Source organism: Miniopterus natalensis, chromosome 9, assembly GCF_054644295.1.
Source record: "Miniopterus natalensis isolate mMinNat1 chromosome 9, mMinNat1.hap1, whole genome shotgun sequence".
Classification (NCBI taxonomy): Eukaryota; Metazoa; Chordata; class Mammalia; order Chiroptera; family Miniopteridae; genus Miniopterus; species Miniopterus natalensis.
The window spans coordinates 65,479,671-65,498,059 of NC_142089.1; the positions used below are offsets into that span (position 1 = coordinate 65,479,671).

At 41.7% G+C, this 18,389-nt stretch overlaps 1 protein-coding gene across 2 annotated transcripts in view; it reads left to right on the forward strand.

Moving 5' to 3' along the window:
- Nucleotides 1-18,389, forward strand: part of KIF13A (kinesin family member 13A) — a 180,121-nt gene that overhangs the window by 134,010 nt on the left and 27,722 nt on the right. For both annotated transcript variants that reach the window (XM_087820628.1, XM_087820627.1), the window contains exons 17-23: nt 5,689-5,899; nt 9,714-9,876; nt 10,882-11,022; nt 11,774-11,923; nt 14,800-14,961; nt 15,506-15,679; nt 17,685-17,836. In XM_087820628.1, the coding sequence (XP_087676754.1) occupies nt 5,689-5,899; nt 9,714-9,876; nt 10,882-11,022; nt 11,774-11,923; nt 14,800-14,961; nt 15,506-15,679; nt 17,685-17,836 (1,153 nt within the window). The remainder of the gene's footprint in view (nt 1-5,688; nt 5,900-9,713; nt 9,877-10,881; nt 11,023-11,773; nt 11,924-14,799; nt 14,962-15,505; nt 15,680-17,684; nt 17,837-18,389) is intronic.

Genomic DNA, 18,389 nt, shown 5'->3' on the forward strand with positions numbered 1-18,389 from the left:
TTTTTGAGGAAGAGATTCTCCTTAAAGCATTATTTCTAGATTCCTCCTTCCAGAAGTTTTACAGTGATTGTATTAAAGTTTTTCCTTTCTGTGTCTAAAAGGAAATCCTTTATCTCCTTTCTTCTTCTGTGTTTATATACCCTTTTATGAGTTCAATAAAATGCACACCAAATTTTTTCCTTACTTGCTATTTGATAACTCTGCTCCTTCCTTTTCCCATCTCCCAGTCTTCTAATCACCATACTTAGTACCTGGGACCTAGATGCAGGACAGGAAAGTTCTGCTGCCAGGTACAGACTGCATTTCTAAGACCAGAACTGTTTTACAAGGACATAGTTGAGGCTACGTTCAGGAGCACCTGAGCTAGTTGGTTTCTGGACTTTGTCCAACCTCACTTTCCATTCATCTGTTCTTTGGATACATGAGAATCCCTGACTTGAACTAGGGAGGGCCTCCAGGAACTCTGTGCTTAAAAAGTATTTTGGTTTCCACAGTCGAGCTCTTCCCTTAAATATTTATTTTCTCACTCCACTCTGAATAAGCCTACGTGGGGAAAATTCGAGCATGGCCAGTGAATTGTTGGTCAGATCTCTGGCATATCAAATTGGAGATTCTGTTGTAAGAATAGAGATTTGATCTTTGGCCCTGGCAGGGTAGTTCAGTTGGATAGAGCATCATCCCGATATGCCAGGGTTGTTGGTTCCATCTCCGGTCAGAGCATATACAAGCAACCGATGAATACATAAGTGGAATAACAAATTGATGTTTCTCTGTCTTCTCTCTAAAGTCAATAAAAAATTAAAAAAAAAGATTTTGATCTTTCTATTTATCTCTATTTATGGATTTTCAGCTTCAAGTACCCCTCTTTTTAGTTATAAAAATGAGGTATGAAGAAAAGGCCAGATTGAGAAACAAGTTGAATGTAACAGCCAACAAAAAGGAGGGAAAAAGCAACTTCATGAAAAAAGTTCACTAATTTCTCCTTTTAAACATTGGTAATTAAGATTAGGAATTGCCCAACCTGCGTCACTCAGGGGTTGAGCATCAACCTATGATCCAAGAGATCGCGGTTCGATTCCCGGTCAGGGCACATGCCCGGGTTGCGGGCTCAAACCCCAGCAGGGAGCATGCAGGAGGCAGCTGATCAATGACAATTCTTTCATCATTGATGTTTCTATTTCTCTCTCCTTCTCCTTTTCTCTCTCTGAAATCAATAAAAATATATTAAAAATAAAATAAAATAAAGATTAGGAATTAAATTAGCTATTGGAGCTTTTGACACTGCAGCACAGGGTGGGCCACAGCTGGAAATCATGCTTCGGTCCACTCTGCTACTTGCTCACCGAGCTGGGAGAATTCCACATGTTCAGGCATCAGAATCACATTAACAGGTCGTTAAACTATGTGCCTGAGCAACAAGCCTCCTGTGAATGATATTTTGGAAGCCCAAGAGGGACGAGGTGTGACAGGAGGCTCCAAACTCCAGGTAGAGGAACTCCCACTCTGTAATTCAAGGAGGCTGCAGAATTCTTGAGATCTGAATCCTCTAACTCTGCAGAGTGTCCCGGTATCAACTGAGTCATGTATCATCCCATATCACAGATTTTTAACTTAATCCAGTTGCTACCCTCTTGTCAATTACATAGTGAACTGAATAAGCAATGAGTATTTAGTTATCATTTGTTAATTCCTTCAATCCTCTTAGCCAAACCAGTTAGTCACCAGTGGCCTGGCTCATGGCATTAACATGAGTTATTCATTTGTATTCCAGATCTGGCCTTGCTCTCCAGTGTTGATTTTGTCTATTTAAAAGTAATGTTTTCCTCTCCCCACCCCGTTGCTTACCCTATTTCATTGGTAAGTGGAGCTTCCCTGTGGGGCACACAGACGTGCTCTGATGCAAGTTCTGAAATGCTGGCGCCTGGACTGTGTTGATGAGATTCACCTCTGCTGCTAGGTGGTTTCCCGATAATAAGCCTGTCTTCCTGGTGGTCATCCCCTTGGTGGTCCTATTTGAAGATTCTCTTCCCTCTCCTGTGGTTTCAGACGAAGCTCCTCCACAAACAGTGGGATAAAGGTTTTAACTGATTGGCATTAGCATGAGGGAGCTTGATGGGTTTAAGCAGTGCTGCTGAGTGATGCTTGTGCTCCATGCTTTGGCAAAAGCTAATGTGATTGGGAAGCTGACCTTTTCTGCCTGCCAGCAGTACTCTGTATTCTTGATTGAGGAACGTTCCCTTTTCAGTGAAGACCCCTACCTCCCCATGCCCCAACTCCACCACTTGCCCCATGGTAAAATCTGGTAGCTCTTTCCCCTCTGCATCCAACAGCATAAGTATTACTGGTATCATTGCTGCTGTTGTTAATGGCTTTATTACTATTGGCAGCTCAGCAGTTAGAACATCTTCTATATATACATTTACCTGCTTTATCCCAGTAACAGGCTAGAATAATGTGTTTTTGAGTCTCTAGACTAAATAATGATTGAAAACTCAGTTCATTTGAATTAAGAGTAAAAGCAAACCTGGTATCTATAGACAATATTGCCCTCTTCCTGAGGGTTCAAAATTAGGAATCAGACACTCATCTGTTTTCACAGAGTGGATGGTAGCTCTAAAGCAGGGGTACGGGAACCATTTGGATATTTATAACATCATTCTCGGGCCATACAAAATTATCAACTTAAAAATTAGCCCACTATGTTTGGTCAAACATTTAATTAACTCACCCCTAAAGTGATGGCTGGAACTGCTTCTCTTTGGTGAGGCCTTGGCAGGGCCAGACCAAATGATTTCATGGGCCTGATGTTCCCCACCCCTGCCAAGAAAAGAGCAATGAAGGGGTAGTGAAGGGTCACATAGCCCGCTTATTCCATCTGGGATTAAAAGGTCCTTTTTTCCCCAAAGGGTTTTACTTCCCCTCAATTTAGTGCCTCAGGCCTCTTGGTGTGAATGAGTTCTAATTTTTGTTACTGCATCAGTGCCCTCCAAGCACCACCACTGTCACCACCACTCTCTTTTCCATTCCTGGAACAGACAAATAAGTTTGAACTCATTTCATAGTTGATGTGCCAGGGAAACAATAAAATAATGAAGAGAGAAGTGCTCTGCCCAAAGTCTGTGTGGTCCTTTTTCCCTTCCTAAAATACCAACCCCTTGGTGTCTCAGCCTTAGGCGCAGGCAAACTGGGTTTTAAAACAGCTCATTCAAAAGGAGGAAAGGGATGGGGGAAATTAAAACTGTGAACCGTCTCTTGGTAGTTGATTGGCCATTTGAGAATAAGCTAAATACTCTTTGGCTTCTGTCCAAGGCTATATTACAGAGTGAGACTGACTTGCTGATCAGGGTGATCTATTTTAAAAACTATGGGTAGTGATAAAGGCTTGAAACTGGTTAATTAATTTGAAAAGAAAATTTTATCAAATATATGTATGAGAAAGATGTTTCCAGGCATGTGTTAGGATCAGAAGTTTAAAAAGAACACCCTGAGCCCCTGTACCTCCACCAGGGTTGTGTGTGGCATGGCCAGACCCAGAGTCCCCGCAGGGCTCACCAGGCCATAGCAGGTGCAGGGGAGGGGTGCTTTGGGTGGCTCTGTCCTCCATATCTGCACATTGATTTGTGGCCACTGAGCCTGGTGAGTGGCAAAGGTGTTAGTTGTGGCAGCTGCTGAAGTAGTTTAAACAGCCTCAGTCACATGCCTCTGTGTGGTGTGGAACCTTGGGGTGAAATCCTTCTGCCTCAGCCATTTAGGATCATGTGGGTTTCTACACACCACCGCTAACAAGTGGAAATAAGAATTAAATATCTTACTCAGTGTCTTTTAGAAAAAACCCTAGCATATAATTTTATAAAATGGTGTGTGTGGCAGTTTTCTCTGACTAGAAAAGATTCATAAACACTAAGTTAGGGCTCTTGAAAATAAGGCTGTGCATAAATATATTTGGGTGACGAGGACCTTGTTCTGTACTTTTTAAACCTAAAGTCTAAATAGAGCAATAATATATACTGTTTGAGAAATATATATTTTTTTAATCCTGAGAGAACTTTCTTTCTCCAGCCTTTATATTTAAAATTTCTTCTGACTCCCTCAAAAACATTTACTGTTATTCTTTTTTTTATTTTTCAGAAGTTTTAGGGCTATGTCAGAAGTTCTAATGCTTTTGGGGTGCATAGCTTTTTACTCTATAGAAAATCTCTTGTCCATTCATGGTCTGGTCAGATGTGATATGAGGTCAGCTACCTAACCTTTCTGAGCCCTAGGTTCCTCATCTTTAAAATGGGAGTGAGATACTCCCTTAGGTTTGCTGCAAGGCTTTCATGAGATGATGCACGCATAGGGTATGTTCCTCTACTTAAGGTGTAGCCAGTAGCTAATAGGATTGTTATTGTCATTGTGGTTGTTATTTTTATTAAAACAACTCACCTATACTGTGCACATCGTGATATTTTAATTGCTTTCTACTTTTTCTGTATGATTTAACCTTATGTTTTTAAAGCTGATACACTCTTTTTCTCTTACTGCTCATGTAGAAAATTAGTACAACTCACATATTTATTTTCCAAATTGTTAAGGGCCTTCTGGAAAAGCCTGTCAGTAGCTATCATCGGGTGTTATACAACATCTTAGTTTCCCACTCTTATTTTGGAAATTAAACTGAGAGTCAGTATGTGGAAATACAACACAAATAGCACTGAGTAACAGGCAAGTGTGTTCATGTACAAGGAGGAAATTAAGTCCCAGGCTAGTCTGAGACTATGAACACATCTCATCTAGGTCCCCTGTACTTCAAGGAAATATTTATGTGATGGTGGTTTTCTAGAGGGTCTAACATACTGTTTCCCTACTGTCTACTCAGCAATGCCAGTAATAGTCTTCTTTATACATGTGCTCAGTGCCTTAATCTTTCTCCATGGCTTTGAGTTCATTAGTCATTACCAAGTGAATGTCCTCCCTCCACCAGTTAACTCTTCAGGACCAAGTCTTACCTACATCTCAGCCCCCTCTAGTCATAGTGCGGCCTTTCTAAGCATGACCTATTAGTATCTCTGTGCCGGTCATCAGCATGCATGTTGCTGATCTCTAGATCTGCAACAGCAAAAAATCACAGAAGTAGCCTTTTATTTTTGCAAGTGAATTACCCTCTTAGTTATTAGCACTTGAGAAACTGCCAGATCCTGTACTCAATCCATATTTTGCTATGATCTATAAGTTTTGTTCCTCTCACATTAGAGAAATTCAGGAGCAGTGCGATTTGTGGTTAAAATCAGAAATATAAACCCTTTGCCACGTACCAAAACTGAATGCTAAATGGGCATAGAAATTCACTACCATAAAAATCCCACCTTGTGTGGCTGTCTGTGCCATTGTCCTAGATTTCATAACAGGGTCTTTTCTTCTCAGTGCACAGGATCCCATCCCCTTCTCCTCCTCTCTCTGCTTAAATAGGTTAATGATCTATGTAAACATTAGAACGAGCTCATCAAATTGAAGAGAGTAACATGTTTACCTCTAGGGAATTTATCATAGTTGTTAGTGAAAAGAAAGCAGAGGGTTTCCCCTGACAGGGCTGCTCAGGCCTCCCCTAGAAAGCACATTGCAAGGAGATGGTTCTTGCTGAAGAAGCCCAGGCCGGTGCCTATCTTAGCCACCACTGAAGACGCCTTGCCTTGTCTCTTGGCTCACCAGACCCAGTTCAAAACGTGGTGCAGGTCCTGGAGAAACAGTACCTGGAAGAAAAGCGGAGCGCGCTTGAGGAGCAGCGGCTCATGTATGAGCGGGAGCTGGAGCAGCTCCGCCAGCAGCTCTCCCCGGAGAGGCAGCCCCCGAGCAGCGGCCCCGACCGCCTGGCCTACAGCCAGACGGCCCAGCAGAAGGTGACCCAGTGGGCCGAGGAGAGGTAAGAGTGGAACCCGGGCACCCGGAGCCAAGGCTCCAGGACCGTGGGGCTTCGGGGGGGGTTGTGAGACGTGTAAGGGGGCCAGTCCTAGCACGGAGGGAAATCTTAATCCCATGCCTGGCTTGGTAACAGTCGGCTTCTCCTCTCAAGGATACCGCCCATCCTGGGTGTATTTACAGTTAGTTTTTAAAGACCCCCCCCCACCCCCACCCTTCAGTAAAAACGGTCCTCAGGAGGCTGGGACTGTTAGGTTTGAATAATTGTTTAGCATAAAAGCCTTTCTCCTTATTTTTTATTTCTCTTACTTTAGATTCTATTCAAATATAAATTTTAGTGTTAAGAAATCTCTTAAATGTGAATTTTTAAAAATTATGACTAAAACATTTCTCTTAGCCGAAAGGCTGAGAAGCGATGACTTCAAAATATTTATATCAGAACTGAGGTGGCGGTGGAAGAAATGGCAGTGATAATAATAATAGTAACAATAAGGGCAATACGTTATTGCTAACTTCTGCTGTGTTCTTACCACAGTCGAGGCAGTTACGGTGCTAATTTTAATGCTCCCAACAGCTCTTTCTTGAAGATAAGAAAATCAGTTTAAATATTCTGACTCAATCACCCATCTAGTAAATGAAAAGCCCAGAATTTGAAAAAATCAGGTCTGTCTATAGACCCATTAATAATAACTCCTGTGTTATAATAATAATTAATAGTAATAAAAGCAGCATCTATTAACTGAGCATTTATCATGTGCCAGTAACTAAGTGCTTTACATATATTCATCTAATCTTTACATCTGCTACTATATTTTACTATTTTCACCCCCATTTCACACATGAGGAAACTGGGCTGGGAGAGTAAATGACTTGCCCAGTCATCTAGCTAGTAAGTTGGGCCAGTGGGGCCAAAGCCAGGCCAGTCTGACTTCAGAGGTCCTACTCTTACTCTTGCAGCCACACCACATCTCTAGCAGTGAGATGATTAACTTGAGCCACATCCAGGGAAGATGAGCCTTGAGAGGAGAAAAGAGGTCCCTACCCTGCATTAAAAGGCTCGCCGTAGTGATGCACTTGGTGGTTCTAAATCAGGAGAAAAGAGCCCATTACTTTTCCCCCAGGAGCTCCCGGCTCATCTGTCTGGATACGAATATGAATACTTATCATACTTACATTATTTTTTATTTTTTTGTGTCCCTGAGTAAAACAGACAAAGGTTGTCAGATCATGTTTTTTCTGAAGAGCTGCCTTTTCCACATTTACTATGAGCTGGTATCTTTAAGCAACAGCTACTGATGGTAATTGGTGTAATTGTACCCACTGATATCCTTACTACTGACCCTCCCTACTTACTTTTCTGTGTACATAGATTGCAAAAGCAAAAACAAATGTGAGAGAAAAAAATGGTGGATTGGCCCGGTCGGGCGTAGCTCAGTGGTTGAGCATTGACCTAGGATCCAGGAGATCGCGGTTCGATTCCCCAGCCAGGACACCTGCCCTGGTTGTGGGCTCCATCCCCGGTCGGGGGAATGCAGGAGGCAGCCGATCAGTGACTTTCTCATCATTGATGTTTCTATCCCTCTCTCCCTCTCCCTTCCTTTCTCTGAAGTCAATAGAGATGTAGGGAGGGAGGGGGGAAGGCTTTTAATTATAGCATTTTTCAGTTAAATGTCAAAAATTGATTTCTACTTCCCGTAATTCCAGATTGGTTCTCTTTGAGGCTCAAATTCTTAAAGAAGAAACAGAGTAGAAAAAATGACATTTTGAAGGGTGGTTACTGTTTTGATTTCACCAGGTTTCACTGGATAAAATTAAGATGTCATTCGTGGGTCATTAAGAAGCTGGGACTCTTATCTAAGTAGATGTTGATGGCTTGTGAAATATTGAAGGACTCATACCTAGGTAAATGTTGAGGGTTTGAGAATCAAGTATGTTTAAGCACTAGTGAGAATTACAGAGGAAGCTAAAGATGTAGTTCATTGTCTCTTTACACTTATAATTTAGAGTAAGATGTAAATATGCGAAAATCAAACCATAATAGTAAATTTTTTTTAAAAAGTTCCATTCAACAATAGGAAGTGCTGCAATTACGTAGTTATTTATTTGTTGTTTATCTCCTCCACTGGAAAATAAATTCTATGGGGCAGGGAGTCAGCTTCATTCATTGAAGTGTCCCCAGTGCTAGAACGATGTTGTCATGTGGCAGGCGCTTAGTAAGGAGTGATTGTGGGAAACTGTTGAATGACATGCAAGAACGTGCCGGCCGGGTGGGCGGAGGCCACAGGGAGGGCCGCGGCTGCTTAGTGGAGGATGAGACCCCGCGGAGCCGAGTCTTCTGCAGAGGTTTCCTGGACAGGGAAAGATTTCAGGTGAGTCTGAAAGGTGGAGATTAGAATAGTCGGAGAGAAGGCGGGAGGGCATTTGGACAGGTGGGTTGTCATAAATAAATCTGAAGCAGTGGAGAGAAGTAAGGTATATTTAGGGGACTACATGAGAAGTTTTGATTAGTCTAGAAGGTGGTTTGCAAAGGAGTAGGGAGAATGAAGTCCAAAACTCTTAGATAGGGTATGTGGGAGGCCTGTAGACTTCCACGTTTGGGATTTATCCTGTGGGTAGGGAGGTTTCGAGCCGAGGAGGTCCCTGCGAAAGGCAGGGTTTTATGAGGGCTGTGTTGTAGTGGAGGAAGAACTGGGTGCTGTGAGAATTTGGGGTGTGTAAATGGTAGAAAAGAAAAGCTATGTAAGGCGTGGTCCAGTCTGCTAAACTGGGTTGCCTTGGAGCCCAGACTCAAAAGTGGATTCCAGATATACTCTTTCTTTCATTCAGTGTTGTTGTTTTTTAATATCCTACAATGGGCCATGCACTTGGCCAGGAGTTAACTGTAATGACAAGCAGAAAAGAGAGAGTCCCTACACTAGGGGCGCTTACAGCCTCTTAGGGGAGACAGACTTGAGTCAAATAATTATGCAAATACGTGAAAAATTATCAGTGCTACTGAGCCAAAAAATGTGGGACTGGGGAAATATATAACAGGGTTTGACCCAGTCAGGATGTCACAGAAGCTTTCGTCAGAAGTGCTGCTGTGGAGAGAGTAGAAAAAAGAATTCCTGCTGCCACCGAAGTACCCACTTCTTGCCTTTTACCAACTAAAGAAATCAAGTAAAACACTTTATTTTCTCTGACTCCAGATTTTTTCATCTGTCCACCTCCCTTCCCTGACCCTGAAGCACACAGAATTCATAATCATGTCTTTTTCCTAACAGATTCCTTTATTATTTGAGTAGTTGTTGTTTTTGCATCACCATATCAAAATCCAGTAGTTTTCAAATGTTATGTGGTGGTTGTTTTAAAATATGTTTTTATTAATTTCAGAGAGAGGAAGGGAGAGGGCGAGAGAAACATCATTGATAAAAGAAAATCATCAGTCAGCTGCCTCCTGCATGCCCCCTACTGGGGGGTCGAGCCCACAACCCGGGCATGTGCCCTGACCGGGAATCGAACTGTGACCTCCTGGTTCATGGGTCGATGCTCAACCACTGAGCCACGCTGGCCAGGTTCAAATGTTATTTCGTTTTTAAGATGGATTTTATTTACATCACTTCACATATTTGCTTCTCATCAGTGGTTACCAGCAGATAGCCCACAGAGCCCTGGTGGGAAGAGGGAAAGATAAGAGGTGACTCGGTGCTAAAAATTGATTGAAAAATAGTGCCTGAAAGGAGTTTCTGCCACTTTTTAATAATACGACTCACTTAGAAATGGGATTGCAGTTTCCTTTGCTTTTCAATTTTCTCATTTCCTTTTCTGCCACACCACAGGGATGAACTCTTCCGTCAGAGCCTAGCAAAGCTCCGTGAGCAGCTGGTTAAAGCCAACACCTTGGTGAGGGAGGCAAACTTCTTAGCTGAGGAAATGAGCAAACTCACTGACTACCAGGTGACTCTGCAGATCCCTGCTGCAAACCTCAGTGCTAACAGAAAGGTGAGAAGGAGAACGAGGTGTGCACTGGTGAATACTGTAAGATGGACTGTGACCCTGACATCCAAGATAGCATCCCCGAGGAGGTCCTCAAGTGAGCCAGAATATTCATTCTTCTTAAAACTTCCGCTATAGGCCTTTTCGTGTATGTATGCACTTAGATATGTTATGATCAGAATATGAGAATTTGGGTAACCTGAAGGATTTGCTAATTTAAATGCTTTCTTTAAAACTAGAAATATATGAGTAATGCCAGCTGCTTTTCTCTTTCATATAAATGCCTCCTTCTGAAATGGGGGATAGGTGTATGTTTTGCTAGAGTATCACTTTCAGAGTGAGTACAAGAAAGGAAGGCTGGTGTGATAACTCTCTTTACATTCTCAGAAGAACACTCTGCAACCATTTGGATGTTTCCTATCCGTTCACCTTGAAAATTTTTTTCTTTAAGGAGAAACTTTGAAAAACAATCGTTTTTCATCCATTCATTTTTTCCCTCCAAGAAGGAAGCCAGAAATGAGTGAGGGGGTGTCTCATCAGTCTTGCTGGGTTATGGTCATTGGACCAAGTACTTCTCCTTTGAAAAGTGTATTCTAAGCCCAGAGTCATAGATGTGAACTTAAAATTTATGTGCTTTTTGCATAAGGATGCTTATCACAGTGTCCTGTATAATAGAGAAACTTTGAGAGAGCCATGATATGGAACGGTAGAATAGTCAAACGAGTGGACTGTCCAGATTCTGGATTGTAGAGAGAGAATTGGGATAGGAAATTTATACTTTGTTTGGTTCTGCTTGTGATAAAAATTAAGTGTATGCCTGGATATACATACAAGGTGTAAAATAAGCCAAAATATTGTGTAGGTGGTAGAATTTCATCTTCTTTTGTCTACATTATTATATATTGTTTTTAACTTGCCACTTTACAAAAATAGGTATTGCTTTAACAATCCGAAGAGTGATAACAAGCATGTTTTGTTTTGGTTTCGTTTTTGCTTTTCCTCCTTCTGCAGAGAGGAGCAATAGTGAGTGAGCCAGCTATTCAAGTGAGGAGGAAAGGAAAGGGCACCCAGGTTTGGACCATTGAGAAGCTGGAGAATAAGTTAATTGATATGAGAGATCTTTATCAAGAATGGAAGGAAAACGTTCCTGAGGTAAACGAGATCAAATGTAAAGGAGACTTGGTCATGTTAAAAGCAGAGTATAAATGGTTTACTTGTCAGAACACGCACACGTGACAATAATTGCAGTGGTGCTTTGGACGTTTAGATTAGAAAAAGAAAGGAAAAGGGATCTTGAAAAGAGTGCTAAGTTGGATCCATAACATAACGTGCGATCCCTACACAGATAGAACCAAATGAAGAGAACACTGCATGTTCTAACTTTGGCTGCATTTTTGCTACGTTTCAAATGCAATGAAGCGCGACAGAATTTGTGCTGCTGCGTGTTATGAAAAGTGAGCCGGATGGAGTCTGCGTGGATTTTATATTCATTAGCATATGTTCAGGCTCCCCAAGCCGTGATCACGACTGGGTAGATTACTATGAATAATTTTAGAGAACATAAATTTTTGGACATTAGTAATCTAAAAGAAGATTTGATGAAGGAGATGAAGCAAAGCACCCAGGGACTAAAATGAAACAGGCTGCAGGTGGGGTGTGATAGGGGAGAGGAGGCAGTAACTAAAGAAGGGTCCTCTACGCAGTTATCACTTAGTCCCCCAACTAACAAGCCCTCTCGTGTGCTACTTTTGATTATTTTATATGATGGGGTTCTAATTTTACTTTTTAAGTTTATTTGATTAAATGCTTTTAAAAAATTGTTAATGCTAGTTTTAAGTCATTTTATTTCATTTCAATGTGTTATTTCTTTCTCCCCTGTCCACCTGCCTCTCCTACCCCTCAGGCAAAGAGAGTGTACGGGAAACGAGGGGACCCCTTCTACGAGGCCCAGGAGAATCACAACCTCATTGGCGTGGCTAACGTGTTCCTGGAGTGTCTCTTCTGTGATGTGAAACTTCAGTACGCAGTCCCCATCATCAGCCAGCAGGGGGAGGTAAGGACAAGCCAGCCTCAGAGAAAACGGTGATGGTTCACGTTTGGGGTGTTTTTTCTATTTACGTTCTTTAGGTTGATGGAGAAACTAGGCAAAAAGTCACAGTCCTCATTCTTCTTTCTCTACTAATATCAGTAGAAACTATCAGCCTTAAGCCATGGTTTTAAAATATTGTAACATATTTTATATTGCTGGTTCACAAGTTTTTTTTATTTTAATCCAATTAGAAATCTTTGGAAACCACATTGATCTCTGTGCCCCTTATTCACTTATTTTAATCTTTTACCTCTGTGGTACACTCTAGTTTCCTCCTGGCCTCTACGTGGTCTTTACAGGATACAACTCAAGAGGATTATTTTGAAACCCAAAGTATTCAAAGAAAACAAACTTCATTATCCTGATGTTACCCCTCTTTAAACGCTCATATTTCAGTTATTTAGATTTACTGGCCTCATGTGGGCCTAAGACATTTCAGAAAATGTTCAAGTTCAGACTTTTTTATTTTAGCCATTCCATCAATTGAAGTTTTAGTTTTAAATGTAACGACCCCCTGACTTCCTAGCTTGTCCTTCAGTGATGTGCAAGGTCAGTTTTTGTGCTGTTTCGAGCCAGCTTAGAATAGGGCGCCATTCTGCCTAAAGCAGACCCGGCAAATCAACCCCAGATTCCTAGCTGTGGTGTATAAATACACAGCCTACCGTCTATATGTCATAAACCCTGCGAACATTCTGCTCTGGACAACCAGTGGGCTCGAGTTGCCTTTTCTCCTGTTAAAAATGGGCACCACTCCTGTGACAAAGGGATCCAGTGGCTGAATCAGGGTTCTTAAGCTAGGGTCTGTGGAGGGCTTTAGAATTCCATGAACCCCCCTGAAATTATATTTAAAATGTATTAGATTCTCAAAAAAGCATTGAAAAAAGCTTAAGAACCACTGTCTTCTGATTTCTCCTATTCCCTTCTCCTCCCCACCTTACTACTTCCTCATATTTGTCTCCCTTGTCAAATACCATCAACCACTGTCTCTCAGGTCCCTGGCGCCATTGCAAATTGCTGGGTGGAAGTGGATCTGAGCTATGTTTAAAAACAAGCTCACTATTTAAGATGACAGTGGCTCTGCCAGAACATGTGTCACCTTCACAACTGCAGTGATTACAACCTTGCACGGTTTCATGAAAGATAACTTGGCCAGTTACAACACTCTGGGGATGCACATTTCAACAATTTTAATTTGGTTCTGTGCAACACCTTTAAGAGAGATACTGCTGATCTGGTACCTATTCTGAGAACCACTGGGAGAGGGAGGAAATTTTAAGCCTTTTTTTTGGAAAAACTAGCCTGGCCGGTGTGGCTCAGTGGTTGAGCATAGACCTGTGATCCAGGAGATCGTTCAGTTCCCTGTGAGGGCACATGCCCGGTTGCAGCTCAATCCCCAGTAGGGAGCATGCAGGAGGCAGCTGGTCAGTGACTCTGTCATCAATGAAGTTTCTCTCTCTCCCTTTCCCTTCCTCTCTCTGAAATCAATAAAGACATTTTTTTTAAAAAACAAAAACCATTTTAAAGGAACCTATTTCCTTATAACTTCTGGCTGTGTATGTGCTGTTTCTCCTGGAATAGGTCTTACCCCCCCATGGAGCCCTTCTTTGCCCTGCTCCCGGCCCTGGTGTGAATTACATGCCCATTCTCTACTCCCAAAAGAACAGAAGCTCCATGAGCCCAGTGACCACGTCTGTTTGTTTTACTATTGTCAATACAACACTTAGTGCAGTTCCTGGCATGGTGTCAGTTCTTGGTAAATATTTGTTGAGTGGAAAAATTTATTCCATAGCAACTGGTACATTATCTCTATTGTAGTGGCTATTCTGCACTGTTGTTACAGGGTATTTCTCTGTCTTTCCCCACTTTGCTGAGTGCCCTGACAGCAGAGTCCATGTCTTTATCTTGATATTCCCAAGAGGCCAGGTATTTGATCAGATGAGTAAGCGAACTAATATATGCATACATGGAAAATAGGTGGCTCCAGTCCCAGCCAGTGTGGCTCATTGGTTAGAGCTTCAGCCTGCACACGGAAGGGTTGCAGGTTCGATTCCAGTCAAGAGCCTGTACCTGGGACCCCAGCCGGTTTCGCTCAGTGGTTAGAGCATCAGCCCACGGACTGTAGGGTCCCAGTTTGATTCCAGCCAAGGGCACGTACCTCAGTTCCAGGCTCGATCCTCGGCCGTGGTCAGGGCGCATGCAAGAGACAATCAATGTGTCTCTCTCACATCGATGTTTCTCTCTCTCTCTCTCTCCCTTCCACTCTCTGAAAAGCAGTGGAAAAAGATATCCTTGGGTGAGGATTTTTTTTAAAAAAAGGAGCATGTACCTGGGTTGCAGGTTCAATCCCTGGCCCAGTCTGGCCACATGGGGGAGGCAGCCAATCAATGTGTCTCTCTCACATCAATGTTTCTCTCTCTCTCTCTCTCAGTCCCCTCTCCCTCCCCCTTCCCCCCTCTTTTCCACTGTCTCTGAAAATCAATGGAAAAAATATCCTCAGGTGAGTATTAAAAAAACAAAAGAAAGTAGATGACTCCAGGTAGAATATGATAGTAGCGTTTAAGCTATTCATGGGTTATCTGGTACAAGAAGGGTAAGAATGAAGATGACTGCAGAAGGCAAGTTCCAGGGAGGTCAGTTTGGCTCAGAATCAGGCAGGATGATTAGAGGGGCAAGTAGTGGAAAGGGCTGGCTCTGGGATGCTGAGCTGCTCCTTGCTGGAGATGGCCGAGCAGTCGCTGTGGAGCTGCTCATCCGGGATATTGCAGAGTGCTTTCTTTCTGAGGTCTTTGTTGTCCACAGAATGCCTTTTAACCCCAACATCCTCTGGTTCCTTAACCCAGGTTGCAGGACGTCTCCACGTGGAAGTGATGCGCGTTACAGGAGCTGTCCCCGAGCGTGTGGTGGAAGATGACTCCTCGGAGAACTCCAGTGAAAGCGGGAGCCTTGAAGTTGTAGACAGCAGTGGGGAAATCATTCACCGAGTCAGAAAGCTGACATGCCGGGTGAGAGGGCAGTGATGGGGAGGCTTAGATAAATGGCTTCTTAATGCAGAACAATTATATAGAAAATTTTATGAGTTTTTCACGGAGCATAGTAAAAGTTAAACTTTCTGGCAGTAAATACAGTGGTGGACAGTACTTTTTCCAGAAGTATATAGCACACTTTCTGATGACAGGTGCATGCATGATATTTCAAAAGGCTGTGAATTTGGTGCGCAGGGAGTGTATGTTGTTCGTTGACTCATACTTTTCTAGCAAAGGTTGCATCTATATCAGAAACTCAGTTACTAGGAAAAATTTTAGGGTATTGTGTGTATTTGTTGCCAAGTTTATATGCTGTAGTTATAGAACTATGGTACAGATTTCATTACAGATAGGACCCTTAATGAAGTGGTGCCAAATATTTTCAGATGTCAGGTGGATGACTGAGTTGTTTGTTTCATTGCTTGCTCTTAAATTCGGGGTAGTGAAAGCAAGAAAAGAATGCATAGTTTAATGTTTTCTTTATGGAAGTTATAGGTGCATTTTTAAAAATCTGTCTCTTCAGGTAAAAATTAAAGAGGCAACTGGGCTGCCCTTAAACCTCTCAAATTTCGTCTTCTGTCAATACACATTCTGGGACCAGTGTGAGTCGACAGTGGCTGCCCCAGTAGTGGACCCGGAGGTGCCTTCCCCACAGTCCAAGGATGCCCAGTATAGTGTGACCTTCTCTCATTGTAAGGTATGAAATGAATTTCGTGGGAGGCAACAGACCTGGATGTATTTCAAAAGTCTACTTGTAAGTTAGAAGTTTTCCCCATAAGATGTTTTATAAACATAATATGTTTATTGGGCTTTTTAACCTCAAAATGCTCTTCAATATAATTTCAAAAAATTTAAAAGTGTTTAAAATAAAATCCAAAAAGCCTATACTCAAAATCATATTCCCCAGAGGTGTGATGACCAATAATAGTTTGCTATGTATTTTGATAAACTATTTTCTCTATTCCAAAACATTTATGTGTGTGTGGTAGGCATGTGTTCATACATATAAATGGGCATAGATACACGCACACAACTTCTTAAAACACTTTTTTACAAAAATGTGATTACATTATACATATTACAAAATTGCATCTTGTTATTTTAATATATGTGGACATCCTAACATGTAAGTTGCTGTAGTTATTTTCATTCTTTTGAATATAGTATCGCCCAGCTGGGCGTGGCTCGGCGGCTGAGCATCGACCTAGGATCCAGGCGATCGGGGTTCGATTCCCGGATCAGGGCACATGCCTGGGTTGCAGGCTAGGCAGCCGATCAATGACTCTCTCATCGTTGATGTTTCTGTCTCTCTCTCTTTCTCTCCTTTCCTCTCTCTGAAATCAATAAAGATATATTTAAAAAAAAAAAAAATGAATATAGTATAGAATTCTAAGCATAGCATTCTAATGTATCATATGAGTTTTGAAAGAAAACATAAAATGGGAAAAGTGAATTTTTGGTGAGTATTGTGTGGACCTGCTTTGGGACATTAGCTAGCCTTCCTGGCTTTCACGTTGGAATGCCAACAAGTCATTTCTGACAGACAGACTCTTTCTTCTGTGTGTTTTTGTTTTTCCTTTAACAATCCTTAATACTCAAGACCCTTTTATTTATTTTTTTGTAGACTGTGCCTGATCCTTCTAGTTCTACATTTAGAAAACAAATTTATATCACCACATATAAAATTTCACATATGGAAAGCCTGTCAAGTCTTTCTTTTTCTGAAAATAAATAGCCCACATTTATTATCTGTTCTCACCAATCTGTTTCTCAAAATTTTCATTAATCATTTTTGGTTTTGTATTCCCCATGTTTCTTTGGATCTACAAAGCTGCTGTTTAGCAGGATGAAATCTGAATTTCAAGTACATTCTGGTTAACAGCTGGTTTAATAAATACTGGTCTCAGGGACCCTGGATTCATTATGTGCCCTTGGGGTTTATTTCATCTTTAAAATGCGTAGATTGCACTAATTGGTCATTAAGTTTATTTTCCTTCTAAAATTCTTGCTCTGTCTCCAAAGGAAATAAATAAGAAGTTAAATAGTGTGAAGTTCAGTCAGTATAACACAGCTCTTGCCAGAAGTTAGAGTCACAGAGCAGTCTTCACCCGCAATTCCACTGAGACGCTAACGGGAAGGAAATTGGCTTTGTTCCGTATACTCAGTCAGTTTAGCATTCATTTCCTCACAGTCATCTGCTTGCGTTTTAGAACGAGGAATTGGGGCAGGAGAGTCTAGGAGCGAGAGCTCAGAATCACGACAGTGATCATATAAATTTTAATTCTGTTGTTAGCCCTCTAAGCCATAGCAAGGAGCAATCAAATTCGATGTGCTCGTAGTCTGTGCCAGCCGAAAGTCAGAGCAGTCCTGTGGAGATGAGAATGGTGAGCCGGGACTGAGGGATTGCGGAGTCAGCTCTGTCACTGACAAGCAGTATGATGCAGGACAGGTAGCATTCTTTAGTATTTTCAGTTACTAAAAAAGGGGGTTGGGTTAAGTTCCCTTATAATATCACTTTCAGATTTAATATTCTTTGGTTCTTTATGGTTTTCTGTGAAACCGTAGAGATGGTTTTTAAGGTTGGGATTGGGCTAATATACTCCAAAGTGAATCTATATACAGTTAAAAGGTAAAAAGAAAAATGTCACAGATTTCTTTATGCATAATTCTTGTCGTGCTGTCTTTCCTCCCACTTACCCCAGGACTATGTGGTGCAAGTAACAGAGGAATTCCTGGAGTTCATTTCAGATGGAGCACTGGCGATTGAAGTGTGGGGCCACCGGTGTGCTGGGAACGGTAGCTCCGTCTGGGAGGTTGATTCTCTCCATGCGAAGACAAGGACGCTGCGTGACAGGTTCGTACTTCCTGTGAGCTTTAGACACAGGGCCAAGACTGGCACTTGGACAGTAGTTAAGAAAACGACTGGATTCTCTGAGCCTGTTTCCTCATTTGTGAAATGAGACTGATAATAAATACTGGCCATTAGAGAAAGTCACTGGAGAAAGGGAAGTCTTTTCAACAAACAAGACTGAAAAATTGCTTGTCAATATGGAGAAAAACAACTTTGATCTTTAATTCACACCATACACAAAACTACATCTTTGTAAGTGTAAAAGATAAAACTGTAAAGCTTATAGAAGAAAACAGGAGAATATCTTGTAACATTGATCCCTTGCCTCTTCTATGGCCCAGCAATTCCACTTCTAGGTGTTTACCCAAAAGAATGAAAACACTAAGTCCACAAGCAGACTTGTACACAAATGTTTATGACAACTCTATGATATCCTAAAGCTGCAAATAATCCAAATGTCCTTCAGTGTGAGAATGGATAAACAAACTGTGGAATTATTCATATAACAGAATATTACTCAGAAAGAAAAAAGAAAAAAAGACTATTGCTATCCATT